This window comes from Crinia signifera, chromosome 3, assembly GCF_055691185.1.
Source record: "Crinia signifera chromosome 3, ASM5569118v1, whole genome shotgun sequence".
Lineage (NCBI taxonomy): Eukaryota > Metazoa > Chordata > Amphibia > Anura > Myobatrachidae > Crinia > Crinia signifera.
In genome coordinates this window covers 341,594,715-341,616,890 of record NC_139219.1, presented here as the reverse complement: position 1 = coordinate 341,616,890, position 22,176 = coordinate 341,594,715, and the positions used below count along the sequence as shown (strand labels likewise).

Below are 22,176 nucleotides of genomic sequence, written 5' to 3'. Positions count from 1 at the left end.
TATAGGGGTGTCACAGGACAGCGGGGGACGGGTAACAGCGTTACCCCTTATCTGTAGTACAGGGGAATACAGCAGGTATAGGGATGTCACAGGATAGCAGGGGATGGGTGACAGTGTTACCTCTTATCTGTAGTACAGGGGAATACAGCAGGTATAGGGGTGTCACAGGATAGCAGGGGGACGGGTGACAGTGTTACCCCTTATCTGTAGTACAGGGGAATACAGCAGGTATAGGGATGTCACAGGATAGCAGGGGATGGGTGACAGTGTTACCCCTTATCTGTAGTACAGGGGAATACAGCAGGTATAGGGTTGTCACAGGACAGCGGGGGGACAGGTGACAGTGTTACCTCTTATCTGTAGTACAGGGGAATACAGCAGGTATAGGGGTGTCACAGGATAGCAGGGGGACGGGTGACAGTGTTACCCCTTATCTGTAGTACAGGGGAATACAGCAGGTATAGGGGTGTCACAGGACAGTGGGGGGACGGGTGACAGCGTTACCCCTTATCTGTAGGACAGGGGAATACAGCAGGTATAGGGGTGTCACAGGACAGCGGGGGATGGGTGACAGTGTTACCCCTTATCTGTAGTACAGGGGAATACAGCAGGTATAGGGGTGTCACAGGACAGCGGGGGACGGGTGACAGTGTTACCCCTTATCTGTAGGACAGGGGAATACAGCAGGTATAGGGGTGTCACAGGACAGCGGGGGACGGGTGACAGTGTTACCCCTTATCTGTAGGACAGGGGAATACAGCAGGTATAGGGGTGTCCCAGGACAGCGGGGACGGGTGACAGTGTTACCCCTTATCTGTAGGACAGGGGAATACAGCAGGTATAGGGGTGTCACAGGACAGCGGGGGGACAGGTGACAGCGTTACCCCTTATCTGTAGGACAGGGGAATACAGCAGGTATAGGGGTGTCACAGGACAGCAGGGGACGGGTGACAGCGTTACCCCTTATCTGTAGGACAGGGGAATACAGCAGGTATAGGGGTGTCACAGGACAGCGGGGGGATGGGTGACAATGCTACCCCTTATCTGTAGGACAGGGGAATACAGCAGGTATAGGGGTGTCACAGGACAGCGGGGGATGGGTGACAGCGTTACCCCTTATCTGTAGGACAGGGGAATACAGCAGGTATAGGGGTGTCACAGGACAGCGGGGGGACAGGTGACAGCGTTACCCCTTATCTGTAGTACAGGGGAATACAGCAGGTATAGGGGTGTCACAGGATAGCGGAGGACAGGTGACAATGTTACCCCTTATCTGTAGTACAGGGGAATACAGCAGGTATAGGGGTGTCACAGGACAGCGGGGGATGGGTAACAGCGTTACCCCTTATCTGTAGTACAGGGGAATACAGCAGGTATAGGGGTGTCACAGGACAGCGGGGGACGGGTGACAGTGTTACCCCTTATCTGTAGGACAGGGGAATACAGCAGGTATAGGGGTGTCACAGGACAGCGGGGGACGGGTGACAGTGTTACCCCTTATCTGTAGGACAGGGGAATACAGCAGGTATAGGGGTGTCACAGGACAGTGGGGGGAGGGGAGACAGAGTTACCCCTCATCTGTAGTACTAGGGAATACAGCAGGTATAGGGGTGTCACAGGACAGTGGGGGGAGGGGAGACAGCGTTACCCCTTATCTGTAGGACAGGGGAATACAGCAGGTATAGGGGTATCACAGGACAGCGGGGGACAGTTGACAGTGTTACCTCTTATCTGTAGGACAGGGGAATACAGAAGGTATAGGGGTGTCACAGGACAGTGGGGGACGGGTGACAGTGTTACCCCTTATCTGTTGTACAGGGGAATACAGCAGGTATAGGGGTGTCACAGGACAGCGGGGGATGGGTGACAGTGTTACCCCTTATCTGTAGTACAGGGGAATACAGCAGGTATTGGGGTGTCACAGGACAGTGGGGGGGATGGGTGACAGTGTTACCCCTTATCTGTAGTACAGGGGAATACAGCAGGTATAGGGGTGTCACAGGACAGCGGGGGGGATGGGTGACAGTGTTACCCCTTATCTGTAGGACGCGTACCTCCCATACACGGATATGTCCATCAGCTCCCCCTGTAAGTAATTTGGAAGAATCCTGGACAAAACACACTGCCTTCTGCAGATTATCAGAGCTGAAATCGGTCTGTACCACTGCAATAGAGTGCAGGGCGATCTCAGGAGTGTCATCCTTGGTGCCTCCAATGGCGGACTCTGCGCTGCTCTTAGACGGCTTCCTCTTCCTCGATCCCCGGTCATTACTTTCTGAACAACAAACAATTAGCTTGTTACAGTCAGGACAGAAAACAGACACATGAAAGGGTTAGTTACAAGCGTGACATGAAATGCGTGCGCCAGAGACGGACCCGTCTCCCCGAAACGCGTGCGCCAGAGACGGACCCGTCTCCCCGAAACGCGTGCGCCAGAGACGGACCCATCTCCCCGAAACGCGTGCGCCAGAGACGGACCCATCTCCCCGAAACGCGTGCGCCAGAGACGGAACCGTCTCCCCGAAACGCGTGCGCCAGAGACGGACCCGTCTCCCCGAAATGCGTGCGCCAGAGACGGACCCGTCTCCACGAAACGTGTGCGCTGGAGACAACACAGGTACTTGTGTATTATAGCGGCGCCCATCGCATCGCATCCCATAAGGCATGCGATGGTATGCGATGCGACGCGATATCGCACAATGTCATACAATTTTAAAATTGTATGCCATTGTGTATGGCATACAATGCCATACAATGCGATTAAAAATTGTATAAGCACCCTAATGGGTGCTTACAATGTGAAATGCACCCCCACGCCACCCCCCCACTATAAACGTGAACCCGAAGCGTGGCGTGGCGTTTAGAATAGAAAGTGTGGCGAGCGCAGCGAGCCACCGAGCCCGAAGCGTGGCGAGCCCCGCGAGGGGACGCGGATACCTTCACAGGTATCGGCGTCCCCTCGCGGGCTTCACAGGTATCCGCTGCACTCGCCACACTTTCTATTCTGAACTCCACGCCCACGTGGATAGTGGGGGTATGAAAAGGTCGGAGGACGCGTACCGCCGCCGCTCGCCACACTTCGGGTTCACGTTTATAGTGGGGGGGGGGGGTGGCTTGGGGGTGCATTTAACATTGTAAGCACCCATTTGGGTGCTTAAAAGCACCCTTTAGGGTGCTTATACAATGTTTCATCGCATAGGGGCAAAAATCGTATCACATGCCATCGGGTGCGATGTGATAAAAGCATTGCGCGATGTACATCGGGGGCGCCGCTATAACACACAAGTACCACAACACATGTATTTTTACCGGTTTTGCCATGGGTGCCACTATCGTTCCTCTCTTGCTTTGGGTGGTGTTGGTAGCGTAGGATGTGGCATGTGGCATCCTGCCCAGCAGCTAGTAGGTCACCGGCCACGGCCAAGTTCATGGTGGCCCTGGTGTCGGTGTCATACGAGTACAGAAGTGACGCGCCGAGTAGGCCTGAGATCCGCTCCAGTCGTAGGAAGTGCTGGGGAGACATTCCAACAATCATTACACTGGCAGGCACTGCCACAGGCTACACAGTGGGCACTTACCAGGGCGTTCTTAATACCAGTCTTGGATGCTCCACCCCCACCACCGGTAATAACTGTCCCATCTTCCCGATGAAAGCGGACACTGTACAGCGGGAAAGGAGCGCGGTATAAATCAGGGTGCCGTCGTCTGCCCATATTGATGGGTAAAAGGTAAGAGATATCCTCCTGGAAATGATAAATCATGGTATACAATATATCGGATATCTGGATTAGGGGCTAGAGCCGGGTTGGGCAATTATATTGGCTGGGGGGCCACTTATCAATTCCAGTAAATATTTGCAGGCCACACAGCATGAGCTCAAATTCTATATATAGAAAATAGAAAAAGCGGCCATGTTGTTTTGAAGGGAGCAGCCAGCCCATAGCACAGAGACTTTCTCTGTCTCTCCTCCAAGCAGCCTCCATCCACACGGCACACGCTGACCCGGATCCCGCCTCCTGCAGCTTAGCCAATCACTGACAGGCAACTACCTAGCACACTACAAGACAGCTCAGCTGTCACTCAAATGAGTCAGGGCAGCGGGGAGCCTGGTTATGCGGCGCCGCTGAGGAAATCGCTGCCGGCTGGAAAACAGCCCATGACCCAGTCGAGATCGGGTTGCGGACCGTAGTTTGCCCACAACCTGGGCTAGATGGACTGGAAGTGTCAAACATCCTACAATATATTACATGCGAAAAAAGCACTCCTATTCCCATCTAATTCCGATAAATCACAGGTGCGGTACAACCAACTAAGAGCTCCAGTCCGACACTCACGGGACCGTGCCTCGGATTGGATCGAATGGAAACCACAAACGATGGCACATTTCAGGCGATGTATCGACCCAAATGGTCGGAATCGGACGAAATTGTGCAAAATCGTTTTAGTGCAGCAGTTCTCAAACTGTGGGTCCCGACCTTCTCAGCATGGGGTCGTGACTCCATGTTGCTGACCATCAGGCTGATGATTTCTCTTATCTCAGTCAGTGATTCCAGGAGTCTGTTGAATTGTCCGTTATTTTGGACTCCTCCCATCACTCTGTGCTTCCACAATACTGCCATGTATGTGCTGTCTGCTGACTACACGTGTGATGTGCTGGGTTATGGTATATCAGACTCCTCCCATCACTCTGTGCCTCCACAATGCTGCCATGTATGTGTTATCTGCTGACTACACGTGTGATGTGATGGGTTATGGTATATCAGACTCCTCCCATCACTCTGTGCCCCCACAATGCTGCCATGTATGTGCCGTCTGCTTACTACATGTGTGATGTGTTATGGTATATCAGACTCCTCCCATCACTCTGTGCCTCCACAATGCTGCCATGTATGTGCTGTCTGCTGACTACACATGTGATGTGATGGGTTATGTTATATCAGACACCTACCATCACTCTGTGCCCCCACAATGCTGCCGTGTATGTGCTGTCTGCTGACTACGCGTGTGATGTGATGGGTTATGGTATATCAGACTCCTCCCATCACTCTGTGCCTCCACAATGCTGCCATGTATGTGCCGTCTGCTGACTACACGTGTGATGTGATGGGTTATGGTATATCAGACTCCTCCCATCACTCTGTGCCTCCACAATGCTGCCGTGTACGTGCTGTCTGCTGACTACACGTGTGATGTGATGGGTTATGGTATATCAGACTCCTCCCATCACTCTGTGCCTCCACAATGCTGCCATGTATGTGCTGTCTGCTGACTACACGTGTGATGTGATGGGTTATGGTATATCAGACTCCTCCCATCACTCTGTGCCTCCACAATGCTGCCATGTATGTGCTGTCTGCTGACTACACATGTGATGTGATGGGTTATGGTATATTAGACTCCTCCCATCACTCTGTGCCTCCACAATGCTGCCATGTATGTACTGTCTGCTGACTACATGTGTGATGTGATTGGTTATGGTATATTAGACTCCTCCCATCACTCTGTGCCTCCACAATGCTGCCATGTATGTGCTGTCTGCTGACTACACGTGTGATGTGATGGGTTATGGTATATCAGACTCCTCTCATCACTCTGTGCCTCCACAATGCTGCCATGTATGTGCTGTCTGCTGACCACACGTGTGATATGATGGGTTATGGTATATCAGACTCCTCCCATCACTCTGTGCTTCCACAATGCTGCCATGTAGGTGCTGTCTGCTGACTACACGTGTGATGTGATGGGTTATGGTATATCAGACTCCTCCCATCACTCTGTGCCCCCACAATGCTGCCATGTATATGCTGTCTGCTGACTACACATGTGATGTGATGGGTTATGGTATATCAGACTCCTCCCATCACTCTGTGCCTCCACACTGCTGCCATGTATGTGCTGTCTGCTGACTACGCGTGTGATGTGATGGGTTATGGTATACTAGACTCCTCCCATTACTCTGTGCCTCCACAATGCTGCCATGTATGTGCTGTCTGCTGACTACACATGTGATGTGATGGGTTATGGGATATCAGACTCCTCCCATCACTCTGTGCCCCCACAGTGCTGCCATGTATGTGCTGTCTGCTGCCTACACGTGTGATGTGATGGGTTATGGTATATCAGACTCCTCCCATCACTCTGTGCCTCCACAATGCTGCCATGTATGTGCTGTCTGCTGACTACACGTGTGATGTGATGGGTTATGGTATATCAGACTCCTCCCATCACTCTGTGCCTCCACAATGCTGCCATGTATGTGCTGTCTGCTGACTACACGTGTGATGTGATGGGTTATGGTATATCAGACTCCTCCCATCACTCTGTGCCTCCACAATGCTGCCATGTATGTGCTGTCTGCTGACTACACATGTGATGTGATGGGTTATGGTATATTAGACTCCTCCCATCACTCTGTGCCTCCACAATGCTGCCATGTATGTACTGTCTGCTGACTACATGTGTGATGTGATTGGTTATGGTATATTAGACTCCTCCCATCACTCTGTGCCTCCACAATGCTGCCATGTATGTGCTGTCTGCTGACTACACGTGTGATGTGATGGGTTATGGTATATCAGACTCCTCTCATCACTCTGTGCCTCCACAATGCTGCCATGTATGTGCTGTCTGCTGACCACACGTGTGATATGATGGGTTATGGTATATCAGACTCCTCCCATCACTCTGTGCTTCCACAATGCTGCCATGTAGGTGCTGTCTGCTGACTACACGTGTGATGTGATGGGTTATGGTATATCAGACTCCTCCCATCACTCTGTGCCCCCACAATGCTGCCATGTATATGCTGTCTGCTGACTACACATGTGATGTGATGGGTTATGGTATATCAGACTCCTCCCATCACTCTGTGCCTCCACACTGCTGCCATGTATGTGCTGTCTGCTGACTACGCGTGTGATGTGATGGGTTATGGTATACTAGACTCCTCCCATTACTCTGTGCCTCCACAATGCTGCCATGTATGTGCTGTCTGCTGACTACACATGTGATGTGATGGGTTATGGGATATCAGACTCCTCCCATCACTCTGTGCCCCCACAGTGCTGCCATGTATGTGCTGTCTGCTGCCTACACGTGTGATGTGATGGGTTATGGTATATCAGACTCCTCCCATCACTCTGTGCCTCCACAATGCTGCCATGTATGTGCTGTCTGCTGACTACACGTGTGATATGATGGGTTATGGTATATCAGACTCCTCCCATCACTCTGTGCCTCCACAATGCTGCCATGTATGTGCTGTCTGCTGACTACGCGTGTGATGTGATGGGTTATGGTATACTAGACTCCTCCCATTACTCTGTGCCTCCACAATGCTGCCATGTATGTGCTGTCTGCTGACTACACATGTGATGTGATGGGTTATGGGATATCAGACTCCTCCCATCACTCTGTGCCCCCACAGTGCTGCCATGTATGTGCTGTCTGCTGCCTACACGTGTGATGTGATGGGTTATGGTATATCAGACTCCTCCCATCACTCTGTGCCTCCACAATGCTGCCATGTATGTGCTGTCTGCTGACTACACGTGTGATGTGATGGGTTATGGTATATCAGACTCCTCCCATCACTCTGTGCCCCCACAATGCTGCCATGTATGTGCTGTCTGCTGCCTACACGTGTGATGTGATGGGTTATGGTATATCAGACTCCTCCCATCACTCTGTGCTTCCACAATGCTGCCATGTAGGTGCTGTCTGCTGACTACACATGTGATGTGATGGGTTATGGTATATCAGACTCCTCCCATCACTCTGTGCCTCCACAATGCTGCCATGTATGTGCTGACTACACGTGTGATGTGATGGGTTATGGTATATCAGACTCCTCCCATCACTCTGTGCCTCCACAATGCTGCCATGTATGTGCTGTCTGCTGACCACACGTGTGATATGATGGGTTATGGTATATCAGACTCCTCCCATCGCTCTGTGCCTCCACAATGCTGCCGTGTATGTGCTGTCTGCTGACTACATGTGATGTGATGGGTTATGGTATATCAGACTCCCCCCATCACTCTGTGCCTCCACAATGCTGCCATGTATGTGTTATCTGCTGACTACACGTGTGATGTGATGGGTTATGGTATATCAGACTCCTCCCATCACTCTGTGCCTCCACAATGCTGCCATGTATGTGCTGTCTGCTGACTACACATGTGATGTGATGGGTTATGGTATATCAGACTCCTCCCATCGCTCTGTGCCTCCACAATGCTGCCATGTGTGTGCTCTCTGCTGACTACACGTGTGATGTGATGGGTTATGGTATATCAGACTCCTCCCATCACTCTGTACCTCCACAATGCTGCCATGTATGTGCTGTCTGCTGACTACACGTGTGATGTGATGGGTTATGGTATATCAGACTCCTCCCATCACTCTGTGCCTCCACAATGCTGCCATGTATGTGCTGTCTGCTGACCACACGTGTGATATGATGGGTTATGGTATATCAGACTCCTACCATCACTCTGTGCCTCCACAATGCTGCCATGTATGTGCTGTCTGCTGACTACATGTGATGTGATGGGTTATGGTATATCAGACTCCTCCCATCACTCTGTGCCTCCACAATGCTGCCATGTATGTGCTGTCTGCTGACCACACGTGTGATATGATGGGTTATGGTATATCAGACTCCTCCCATCGCTCTGTGCCTCCACAATGCTGCCGTGTATGTGCTGTCTGCTGACTACATGTGATGTGATGGGTTATGGTATATCAGACTCCCCCCATCACTCTGTGCCTCCACAATGCTGCCATGTATGTGTTATCTGCTGACTACACGTGTGATGTGATGGGTTATGGTATATCAGACTCCTCCCATCACTCTGTGCCTCCACAATGCTGCCATGTATGTGCTGTCTGCTGACTACACATGTGATGTGATGGGTTATGGTATATCAGACTCCTCCCATCGCTCTGTGCCTCCACAATGCTGCCATGTGTGTGCCGTCTGCTGACTACACGTGTGATGCGATGGGTCATGGTATATCAGACTCCTCCCATCACTCTGTGCCTCCACAATGCTGCCATGTATGTGCTGTCTGCTGATTACACGTGTGATGTGATGGGTTATGGTATATCTGACTCCTCCCATCACTCTGTGCCCCCACAATGCTGCCATGTATGTGCTGTCTGCTGACTACACGTGTGATGTGATGGGTTATGGTATATCAGACTCCTCCCATCACTCTGTGCCCCCACAATGCTGCCATGTATGCGCTGTCTGCTGACTACACGTGTGATGTGATGGGTTATGGTATATCAGACTCCTCCCATCACTCTGTGCCCCCACAATGCTGCCATGTATGTGCTGTCTGCTGACTACACTTGTGATGTGATGGGTTATGGTATATCAGACTCCTCCCATCACTCTGTGCCTCCACAATGCTGCCATGTATGTGCTGTCTGCTGACTACACGTGTGATGTGATGGGTTATGGTATATTAGACTCCTCCCATCACTCTGTGCCTCCACAATGCTGCCATGTATGTGCTGTCTGCTGACTACACGTGTGATGTGATGGGTTATGGTATATCAGACTCCTCCCATCACTCTGTGCCCCCACAATGCTGCCGTGTATGTGCTGTCTGCTGACTACTCGCGTGATGTGATGGGTCATGGTATATCAGACTCCTCCCATCACTCTGTGCCTCCACAATGCTGCCATGTATGTGCTGTCTGCTGACTACACATGTGACGTGATGGGTTATGGTATATCAGACTCCTCCCATCACTCTATGCCCCCACAATGCTGCCATGTAAGTGCTGTCTGCTGACTACACATGTGATGGGTTATGGTATATCAGACTCCTCCCATCACTCTGTGCCTCCACAATGCTGCCATGTATGTGCTGTCTGCTGACTACACGTGTGATGTGATGGGTTATGGTATATCAGACTCCTCCCATCACTCTGTGCCTCCACAATGCTGCCATGTATGTGCTGTCTGCTGACTACACGTGTGATGTGATGGGTTATGGTATATTAGACTCCTCCCATCACTCTGTGCCCCCACAATGCTGCCATGTATGTGCTGTCTGCTGACTACACGTGTGATGTGATGGGTTATGGGATATCAGACTCCTCCCATCCCTCTGTGCCCCCACAATGCTGCCGTGTACGTGCTGTCTGCTGACTACACGTGTGATGTGATGGGTTATGGTATATCAGACTCCTCCCATAGCTCTGTACCTCCACAATGCTGCCATGTACGTGCGGTCTGCTGACTACACGTGTGATGTGATGGGTTATGGTATATCAGACTCCCCCCATCACTCTGTGCCCCCACAATGCTGCCATGTATGTGCTGTCTGCTGACTACACATGTGATGTGATGGGTTATGTTATATCAGACACCTACCATCACTCTGTGCCCCCACAATGCTGCCGTGTATGTGCTGTCTGCTGACTACGCGTGTGATGTGATGGGTTATGGTATATCAGACTCCTCCCATCACTCTGTGCCTCCACAATGCTGCCATGTATGTGCCGTCTGCTGACTACACGTGTGATGTGATGGGTTATGGTATATCAGACTCCTCCCATCACTCTGTGCCTCCACAATGCTGCCGTGTACGTGCTGTCTGCTGACTACACGTGTGATGTGATGGGTTATGGTATATCAGACTCCTCCCATCACTCTGTGCCCCCACAATGCTGCCACGTATGTGCCGTCTGCTGACTACGCGTGTGATGTGATGGGTTATGGTATATCAGACTCCTCCCATCACTCTGTGCCCCCACAATGCTGCCACGTATGTGCCGTCTGCTGACTACACGTGTGATGTGATGGGTTATGGTATATCAGACTCCTCCCATCACTCTGTGCCCCCACAATGCTGCCATGTATGTGCTGTCTGCTGACTACACGTGTGATGTGATGGGTTATGGTATATCAGACTCCTCCCATCACTCTGTGCCCCCACAATGCTGCCATGTATGTGCTGTCTGCTGACTACACGTGTGATGTGATGGGTTATGGTATATCAGACTCCTCCCATCCGTCTGTGCCTCCACAATGCTGCCACGTATGTGCTGTCTGCTGACTACGCGTGTGATGTGATGGGTTATGGTATATTATACTCCTCCCATCACTCTGTACCTCCACAATGCTGCCATGTATGTGCTGTCTGCTGACTACACGTGTGATGTGATGGGTTATGGTATATCAGATTCCTCCCATCACTCTGTGCCCCCACAACGCTGCAATGTATGTGCTGACTACACATGTGATGTGATGGGTTATGGTATATCAGACTCCTCCCATCACTCTGTGCCTCCACAATGCTGCCATGTACGTGCTGCCTGCTGACTACACATGTGATGTGATGGGTTATGGTATATCAGACTCCTCCCATCACTCTCTGCCCCCACAATGCTGCCATGTACGTGCTGTCTGCTGACTACACGTGTGATGTGATGGGTTATGGTATATCAGACTCCTCCCATCACTCTGTGCCCCCACAATGCTGCCATGTATGTGCTGTCTGCTGACTACACGTGTGATGTGATGGGTTATGGTATATCAGGCTTCTCCCATCACTCTGTCCCTCCACAATGCTGCCATGTATGTGCTGTGTGCTGACTACACGTGTGATGTGATGGGTTATGGAATATCAGACTCCTCCCATCACTCTGTGCCCCCACAATGCTGCATGTACGTGCTGTCTGCTGACTGCACGTGTGATGTGATGGGTTATGGTATATCAGACTCCTCCCATCACTCTGTGCCCCCACAATGCTGCCATGTATGTGCTGTCTGCTGACTACACATGTGACGTGATGGGTTATGGTATATCAGACTCCTCCCATCACTCTGTGCCCCCACAATGCTGCCATGTATGTGCTGTCTGCTGACTACACATGTGATGGGTTATGGTATATCAGACTCCTCCCATCACTCTGTGCCCCCACAATGCTGCCATGTATGTGCTGTCTGCTGACTACTCGCGTGATGTGATGGGTTATGGTATATCAGACTCCTCCCATCACTCTGTGCCCCCACAATGCTGCCATGTATGTGCAGTCTGCTGACTACACGTGTAATGTGATGGGTTATGGTATATCAGACTCCTCCCATCACTCTGTGCCTCCACAATGCTGCCATGTATGTGCTGTCTGCTGACTACACGTGTGATGTGATGGGTTATGGTATATCAGACTCCTCCCATCACTCTGTGCCTCCACAATGCTGCCATGTATGTGCTGTCTGCTGACTACACGTGTGATGTGATGGGTTATGGTATATTAGACTCCTCCCATCACTCTGTGCCCCCACAATGCTGCCATGTATGTGCTGTCTGCTGACTACACGTGTGATGTGATGGGTTATGGGATATCAGACTCCTCCCATCCCTCTGTGCCCCCACAATGCTGCCGTGTACGTGCTGTCTGCTGACTACACGTGTGATGTGATGGGTTATGGTATATCAGACTCCTCCCATCACTCTGTGCCTCCACAATGCTGCCATGTATGTGCTGTCTGCTGACTACACGTGTGATGTGATGGGTTATGGTATATCAGACTCCTCCCATCACTCTGTGCCTCCACAATGCTGCCATGTATGTGCTGTCTGCTGACTACATGTGTGATGTGATGGGTTATGGTATATTAGACTCCTCCCATCACTCTGTGCCTCCACAATGTTGCCATGTATGTGCTGTCTGCTGACTACACGTGTGATGTGATGGGTTATGGTATATCAGACTCCTCCCATAGCTCTGTACCTCCACAATGCTGCCATGTATGTGCGGTCTGCTGACTACACGTGTGATGTGATGGGTTATGGTATATCAGACTCCCCCCGTCACTCTGTGCCCCCACAATGCTGCCATGTATGTGCTGTCTGCTGACTACACATGTGATGTGATGGGTTATGTTATATCAGACACCTACCATCACTCTGTGCCCCCACAATGCTGCCGTGTATGTGCTGTCTGCTGACTACGCGTGTGATGTGATGGGTTATGGTATATCAGACTCCTCCCATCACTCTGTGCCTCCACAATGCTGCCATGTATGTGCCGTCTGCTGACTACACGTGTGATGTGATGGGTTATGGTATATCAGACTCCTCCCATCACTCTGTGCCCCCACAATGCTGCCACGTATGTGCCGTCTGCTGACTACGCGTGTGATGTGATGGGTTATGGTATATCAGACTCCTCCCATCACTCTGTGCCCCCACAATGCTGCCACGTATGTGCCGTCTGCTGACTACACGTGTGATGTGATGGGTTATGGTATATCAGACTCCTCCCATCACTCTGTGCCCCCACAATGCTGCCATGTATGTGCTGTCTGCTGACTACACGTGTGATGTGATGGGTTATGGTATATCAGACTCCTCCCATCACTCTGTGCCCCCACAATGCTGCCATGTATGTGCTGTCTGCTGACTACACGTGTGATGTGATGGGTTATGGTATATCAGACTCCTCCCATCCGTCTGTGCCTCCACAATGCTGCCACGTATGTGCTGTCTGCTGACTACGCGTGTGATGTGATGGGTTATGGTATATTATACTCCTCCCATCACTCTGTACCTCCACAATGCTGCCATGTATGTGCTGTCTGCTGACTACACGTGTGATGTGATGGGTTATGGTATATCAGATTCCTCCCATCACTCTGTGCCCCCACAACGCTGCAATGTATGTGCTGACTACACATGTGATGTGATGGGTTATGGTATATCAGACTCCTCCCATCACTCTGTGCCTCCACAATGCTGCCATGTATGTGCTGTCTGCTGACTACACGTGTGATGTGATGGGTTATGGTATATCAGACTCCTCCCATCACTCTGTGCCCCCACAATGCTGCCATGTATGTGCTGTCTGCTGACTACACGTGTGATGTGATGGGTTATGGAATATCAGACTCCTCCCATCACTCTGTGCCCCCACAATGCTGCCATGTATGTGCTGTCTGCTGACTACACGTGTGATGTGATGGGTTATCGTATATTAGACTCCTCCCATCACTCCGTGCCTCCACAATGCTGCCATGTATGTGCTGTCTGCTGACTACACGTGTGATGTGATGGGTTATGGTATATCAGACTCCTCCCATCACTCTGTGCCCCCACAATGCTGCCATGTACGTGCTGTCTGCTGACTGCACGTGTGATGTGATGGGTTATGGAATATCAGACTCCTCCCATCACTCTATGCCCCCACAATGCCGCCATGTATGTGCTGTCTGCTGACTACACGTGTGATGTGATGGGTTATGGAATATCAGACTCCTCCCATCACTCTGTGCCCCCACAATGCTGCCATGTATGTGCTGTCTGCTGACTACACGTGTGATGTGATGGGTTATGGTATATTAGACTCCTCCCATCACTCCGTGCCTCCACAATGCTGCCATGTATGTGCTGTCTGCTGACTACACGTGTGATGTGATGGGTTATGGCAGTGGTTCCCAAACTTTTTTGAATCACGGCACCCTAGAGTATCAGAATATTTGTCAGGGCACCCCATGGCCAAAAGTTTGTTACCAAGAATAAAAAAATTAAAAAAAATTAAATAGTTGTGCTTAACTGTCGTGCTTAGGTCCTGTTACAGTATGTGGTGAAGAAAATGATTCACTTCTGTTTATCCACATATGTTATATTATCATTGAAAACCACAAGCACTGATTTTGCCTATTACATTGACCATAAACAATTTGAATTGGTTCTGGACCACCAACCTGAGGCACCCCTGCAAGTTCTCCGAGGCACCCCAGGGAGCCACGGCACACAGTTTGGGAACCACTGGGTTATGGTATATCAGACTCCTCCCATCACTCTGTGCCCCCACAATGCGGCCATGTATGTGCTGTCTGCTGACTACACGTGTGATGTGATGGGTTATGGAATATCAGACTCCTCCCATCACTCTGTGCCACCACAATGCTGCCATGTATGTGCTGTCTGCTGACTACACGTGTGATGTGATGGGTTATGGTATATCAGACTCCTCCCATCGCTCTGTGCCTCCACAATGCTGCCATACATGTGCTGTCTGCTGACTACAAGTGTGATGTGATGGGTTATGGTATATCAGACTCCTCCCATCACTCTGTGCCCCCACACTGCTGCCATGTGTGTGCTGTCTGCTGACTACACGTGTGATGTGATGGGTTATGGTATATAAGACTCCTCCCATCACTCTGTGCCCCCACAATGCTGCCATGTGTGTGCTGTCTGCTGACTACACGTGTGATGTGATGGGTTATGGTATATCAGACTCCTCCCATCACTCTGTGCCTCCACAATGCTGCCGTGTATGTGCTGTCTGCTGACTACACGTGTGATGTGATGGGTTATGGTATATTAGTCTCCTCCCATCACTCTGTGCCTCCACAATGCTGCCATGTGTGTGCTGTCTGCTGACTACACCTGTGATGTGATGGGTTATGGTATATCAGACTCCTCCCATCGCTCTGTGCCTCCACAATGCTGCCATGTATGTGCTGTCTGCTGACTACACGTGTGATGTGATGGGTTATGGTATATCAGGCTCCTCCCATCACTCTGTGCCCCCACAATGCTGCCATGTATGTGCTGTCTGCTGACTACACGTGTGATGTGATGGGTTATGGTATATCAGACTCCTCCCATCGCTCTGTGCCCCCACAATGCTGCCATGTATGTGCCGTCTGCTGACTACACGTGTGATGTGCTGGGTTATGGTATATCAGACTCCTCCCATCGCTCTGTGCCCCCACAATGCTGCCATGTATGTGCTGTCTGCTGACTACACTTGTGATGTGATGGGTTATGGTATATCAGACTCCTCCCATCACTCTGTGCCCCCACAATGCTGCCATGGATGTGCTGTCTGCTTACTACATCGTGTGATGTGATGGGTTATGATATATCAGACTCCTCCCATCACTCTGTGCCCCCACAATGCTGCCATGTATGTGCTGTCTGCTGACTACACGTGTGATGTGATGGGTTATGGTATATAAGACTCCTTCCATCACTCTGTGCCTCCACAATGCTGCCATGTATGTGCTGTCTGCTGACTACACGTGTGATGTGATGGGTTATGGTATATCAGACTCCTCCCATCACTCTGTGCCTCCACAATGCTGCCATGTATGTGTTATCTGCTGACTACACGTGTGATGTGATGGGTTATGGTATATCAGACTCCTCCCATCACTCTGTGCCCCCACAATGCTGCCATGTATGTGCTGTCTGCTGACTACACGTGTGATGTGATGGGTTATGGTATATCAGACTCCTCCCATCACTCTGTGCCCCCACAATGCTGCCATGTATGTGCTGTCTGCTGACTACACGTGTGATGTGATGGGTTATGGTAGATCAGACTCCTCCCATCATGTTGTGCCTCCACAATGCTGCTATGTATGTGCTGTCTGCTGACTACCCGTGTGATGTGATGGGTTATGGTATATTAGACTCCTCCCATCACTCTGTGCCTCCACAATGCTGCCATGTATGTGCTGTCTGCTGACTACATGTGTGATGTGATGGGTTATGGTATATCAGACTCCTCCCATCGCTCTGTGCCCCCACAATGCTGCCATGTATGTGCTGTCTGCTGACTACACTTGTGATGTGATGGGTTATGGTATATCAGACTCCTCCCATCACTCTGTGCCTCCACAATGCTGCCATGTATGTGCTGTCTGCTGACTACACGTGTGATGTGATGGGTTATGGTATATCAGACTCCTCCCATCACTCTGTGCCCCCACAATGCTGCCATGGATGTGCTGTCTGCTGACTACACGTGTGATGTGATGGGTTATGGTATATCAGACTCCTCCCATCACTCTGTGCCTCCACACTGCTGCCATGTATGTGCTGTCTGCTGACTACACGTGTGATGTGCTGGGTTATGGTATATCAGACTCCTCCCATCACTCTGTGCCTCCACAATGCTGCCATGTATGTGTTATCTGCTGACTACACGTGTGATGTGATGGGTTATGGTATATCAGACTCCTCCCATCACTCTGTGCCCCCACAATGCTGCCATGTATGTGCTGTCTGCTGACTACACGTGTGATGTGATGGGTTATGGTATATCAGACTCCTCCCATCACTCTGTGCCCCCACAATGCTGCCATGTAGGTGCTGTCTGCTGACTACACGTGTTATGTGATGGGTTATGGTATATCAGACTCCTTCCATCACTCTGTGCCTCCACAATGCTGCCATGTATGTGCTGTCTGCTGACTACATCGTGTGATGTGATGACCTTCAGCAGTAACTTGCTGGGGTCCTGTCATTATTTTTATTGTCTGATGGGGTCCCAGAGCAAAATAGTTTGAGGACCCCTGTTCTAGTGTATGGGGGCCCTTATACAATACCGCTCATGCAATACAGGGAGCATACCCAGGACATAGCCCAATAAAGAAGTCCGACCAGGGCCATCGCGCCATACAGGTGGCATACCCAGGCCATAGCGCCATATAGGGGGCTTACCCAGGCCATAGTCCCATAAAGGATGCATACCCGGGCCATAGCGTCATACAGGGGGCATACCCGGGCCATAGCGTCATACAGGGGGCATATCCAGGCTAAAGCATCATACAGGGGGCATACCCGGGCCATAGTCCCATAAAGGATGCATACCCGGGCCATAGCGCCATACAGGGGGCATACCCAGGCTAAAGCATCATACAGGGGGCATACCCGGGCCATGGCGCCATACAGGGGGAATACCCGGGCCATGGCGCCATACAGGGGGCATACCCGGGCCATAGCGCCATACAGGGGGCATACCCGGGCCATAGCGCCATACAGGGGGCATACCCGGGCCATAGCGCCATACAGGGGGCATACCCGGGCCATAGCGCCATACAGGGGGCATACCCGGGCCAGAGCGCCATACAGGGGGCATACCCGGGCCAGAGCGCCATACAGGGGGCATACCCGGGCCAGAGCGCCATACAGGGGGCATACCCGGGCCAGAGCGCCATACAGGGGGCATACCCGGGCCAGAGCGCCATACAGGGGGCATACCCGGGCCAGAGCGCCATACAGGGGGCATACCCGGGCCAGAGCGCCATACAGGGGGCATACCCGGGCCAGAGCGCCATACAGGGGGCATACCCGGGCCAGAGCGCCATACAGGGGGCATACCCGGGCCAGAGCGCCAAACAGGGGGCATACCCGGGCCAGAGCGCCATACAGGGGGCATACCCGGGCCATAGCGCCATACAGGGGGCATACCCGGGCCATAGCGCCATACAGGGGGCATACCCGGACCATAGCGCCATACAGGGGGCATACCCGGGCCATAGCGCCATACAGGGGGCATACCCGGGCCATAGCGCCATACAGGGGGCATACCCGGGCCATAGCGCCATACAGGGGGCATACCCGGGCCATAGCGCCATACAGGGGGCATACCCGGGCCATAGCGCCATACAGGGGGCATACCCGGGCCATAGCGCCATACAGGGGGCATACCCGGGCCATAGCGCCATACAGGGGGCATACCCGGGCCATAGCGCCATACAGGGGGCATACCCGGGCCATAGCGCCATACAGGGGGCATACCCGGGCCATAGCGCCATACAGGAGGCATACCCGGGCCATAGCGCCATACAGGGGGCATACCCGGGCCATAGCGCCATACAGGGGGCATACCCGGGCCATAGCGCCATACAGGGGGCATACCCGGGCCATAGCGCCATACAGGGGGCATACCCGGGCCATAGCGCCATACAGGGGGCATACCCGGGCCATAGCGCCATACAGGGGGCATACCCGGGCCATAGCGCCATACAGGGGGCATACCCGGGCCATAGCGCCATACAGGGGGCTTACCCGGGCCATAGCGCCATACAGGGGGCATACCCCGGCCATAGCGCCATACAGGGGGCATACCAGGGCCATAGCGCCATACAGAGAGCATACCCGGGCCATAGCGCCATACAGGGGGCATACCCGGGCCATGGCGCCATACAGGGGGCATACCCGGGCCATGGCGCCATACAGGGGGCATACCCGGGCCATAGCACCATACAGGGGGCATAAACGGGCCATAGCACCATACAGGGGGCATACCCGGGCCATAGCACCATACAGGGGGCATACCCGGGCCATAGCGCCATACAGGGGGCATACCCGGGCAATAGCGCCATACAGGGGGCATACCCGGGCCATGGCACAATATGAAGGGACAGGCCTCATACATATTATACAGTACATATTACATAGACATGTGACATTAACGCTCCCATCATACAGAAGACATATCCCAAGTGGCAGGGGAGATTCCCCCTCAGCAGGGACCCGTGGGAAGACAGAGGAGATGGGAACCCCCGCTATCACCTACCGGCGTTTCTCATTTACAGCATCAGCAGGATCTGTCACCGGACATGGCTACTGCGCATGCGCACCGAACGCCTTCTCTAGTGCGCATGCGCGCCTCTGCTCGCGCCGTACTGCGCATGTGTAGCACTGTGCGCACAAGTTTAGCGCGTCAGCTTTACCGCAAGCGCAGTGTTAGCCCCGCCCGCACTGTACTAATGACACGTCACCTGTGCGAGATAAATGTGTCTGCACTAGAGGCGCCATCTTGTTGAAGCTTCGTCTCTGGGTATTGGTAATGCGGCTGGGTAGTGTAGTACCGTTGACAGCTGCCATGTTTCGTGTTCTCATTTCACTTGAGAAATTGTAGTACCATACCGTCACCGTGCTTCTATATGTGCACCTAGGGATAAGGTGGAGGTACTCAGTAATAGGGTGCCTCATGGGTAAGGTGGAGGTACTCAGTAATAGGGTGCCTCATGGGTAAGGTGGAGGTACTCAGTAATAGGGTGCCTCATGGGTAAGGTGAAGGTACTCAGTAATAGGGTGCCTCATGGGTAAGGAGGAGGTACTCAGTAATAGGGTGCCTCAGGGATAAGGTGGAGGTACTCAGTAATAGGGTGCTCATGGGTAAGGTGGAGGTACTCAGTAATAGGGTGCCCCATGGGTAAGGTGGAGGTACTCAGTAATAGGGTGCCTCATGGGTAAGGTGGAGGTACTCAGTAATAGGGTGCCTCATGGGTAAGGTGGAGGTACTCAGTAATAGGGTGCCTCATGGGTAAGGTGGAGGTACTCAGTAATAGGGTGCCTCATGGGTAAGGTGGAGGTACTCAGTAATAGGGTGCCTCATGGGTAAGGTGGAGGTACTCAGTAATAGGGTGCCTCATGGGTAAGGTGGAGGTACTCAGTAATAGGGTGCTCATGGGTAAGGTGGAGGTACTCAGTAATAGGGTGCCTCATGGGTAAGGTGGAGGTACTCAGTAATAGGGTGCCTCATGGGTAAGGTGGAGGTACTCAGTAATAGGGTGCCTCATGGGTAAGGTGGAGGTACTCAGTAATAGGGTGCCTCATGGGTAAGGAGGAGGTACTCAGTAATAGGGTGCCTCATGGGTAAGGTGGAGGTACTCAGTAATAGGGTGCCTCATGGGTAAGGTGGAGGTACTCAGTAATAGGGTGCCTCATGGGTAAGGAGGAGGTACTCAGTAATAGGGTGCCTCATGGGTAAGGTGGAGGTACTCAGTAATAGGGTGCCTCATGGGTAAGGTGGAGGTACTCAGTAATAGGGTGCCTCAGGGATAAGGTGGAGGTACTCAGTAATAGGGTGCTCATGGGTAAGGTGGAGGTACTCAGTAATAGGGTGCCCCATGGGTAAGGTGGAGGTACTCAGTAATAGGGTGCCTCATGGGTAAGGTGGAGGTACTCAGTAATAGGGTGCCTCATGGGTAAGGTGGAGGTACTCAGTAATAGGGTGCCTCATGGGTAAGGTGGAGGTACTCAGTAATAGGGTGCCTCATGGGTAAGGTGGAGGTACTCATTAATAGGGTGCCTCATGGGTAAGGTGGAGGTACTCAGTAATAGGGTGCTCATGGGTAAGGTGGAGGTACTCAGTAATAGGGTGCCTCATGGGTAAGGTGGAGGTACTCAGTAATAGGGTGCCTCATGGGTAAGGTGGAGGTACTCAGTAATAGGGTGCCTCATGAGTAAGGTGGAGGTACTCATAATAGGGTGCCTCATGGGTAAGGAGGAGGTACTCATAATAGGGTGCCTCATGGGTAAGGTGGAGGTACTCAGTAATAGGGTGCCTCATGGGTAAGGTGGAGGTACTCAGTAATAGGGTGCCTCATGGGTAAGCCGGAGGTACTCAGTAATAGGGTGCCTAATGGGTAAGGTGGAGGTACTCAGTAATAGGGTGCCTCATGGGTAAGGTGGAGGTACTCAGTAATAGGGTGCCTCATGAGTAAGGTGGAGGTACTCATAATAGGGTGTCTCATGGGTAAGGAGGAGGTACTCATAATAGGGTGCCTCATGGGTAAGGAGGAGGTACTCAGTAATAGGGTGCCTCATGGGTAAGATGGAGGTATTCAGTAATAGGGTGCCTCATAGGTAAGGTGGAGGTACTCAGTAATAGGGTGCCTCATGAGTAAGGTGGAGGTACTCAGTAATCGGGTGCCTCATGGGTAAGGTGGAGGTACTCAGTAATAGGGTGCCTCATGGGTAAGGAGGAGGTACTCAGTAATCGGGTGCCTCATTGGTAAGGTGGAGGTACTCAGTAATAGGGTGCCTCATGGGTAAGGTGGAGGTACTCAGTAATAGGGTGCCTCATGGGAAGGTGGAGGTACTCAGTAATAGGGTGCCTCATGAGTAAGGTGGAGGTACTCATAATAGGGTGCCTCATGGGTAAGGAGGAGGTGCTCAGTAATAGGGTGCCTCATGGGTAAGGTGGAGGTGCTCAGTAATAGGGTGCCTCATGAGTAAGGTGGAGGTGCTCAGTAATAGGGTGCCTCATGGGTAAGGAGGAGGTGCTCAGTAATAGGGTGCCTCATGGGTAAGGTGGAGGTGCTCAGTAATAGGCTGCCTCATGGGTAAGGAGGAGGTACTCATAATAGGGTGCCTCATGGGTAAGGTGGAGGTACTCATAATAGGGTGCCTCATGGGTAAGGAGGAGGTACTCAGTAATAGGGTGCCTCATGGGTAAGGTGGAGGTACTCAGTAATAGGGTGCCTCATGAGTAAGGTGGAGGTACTCAGTAATAGGGTGCCTCATGAGTAAGGTGGAGGTACTCATAATAGGGTGCCTCATGGGTAAGGAGGAGGTACTCAGTAATAGGGTGCCTCATGGGTAAGGAGGACGTACTCAG

General features: G+C 52.0%; 1 protein-coding gene across 1 annotated transcript in view; it reads right to left on the bottom strand.

Moving 5' to 3' along the window:
- The window catches only part of PREB (prolactin regulatory element binding), an 85,981-nt gene extending 66,518 nt beyond the window's left edge, over window positions 1-19,463 (bottom strand). Inside the window, 4 exon segments of the mRNA XM_083178990.1 lie at window positions 2,055-2,275; window positions 3,310-3,511; window positions 3,579-3,743; window positions 19,345-19,463. Of these exon segments, the coding sequence (XP_083035116.1) occupies window positions 2,055-2,275; window positions 3,310-3,511; window positions 3,579-3,713 (558 nt within the window). The 5' untranslated portion in view covers window positions 3,714-3,743; window positions 19,345-19,463.
- Between the last annotated feature and the right edge of the window lie 2,713 nt (window positions 19,464-22,176).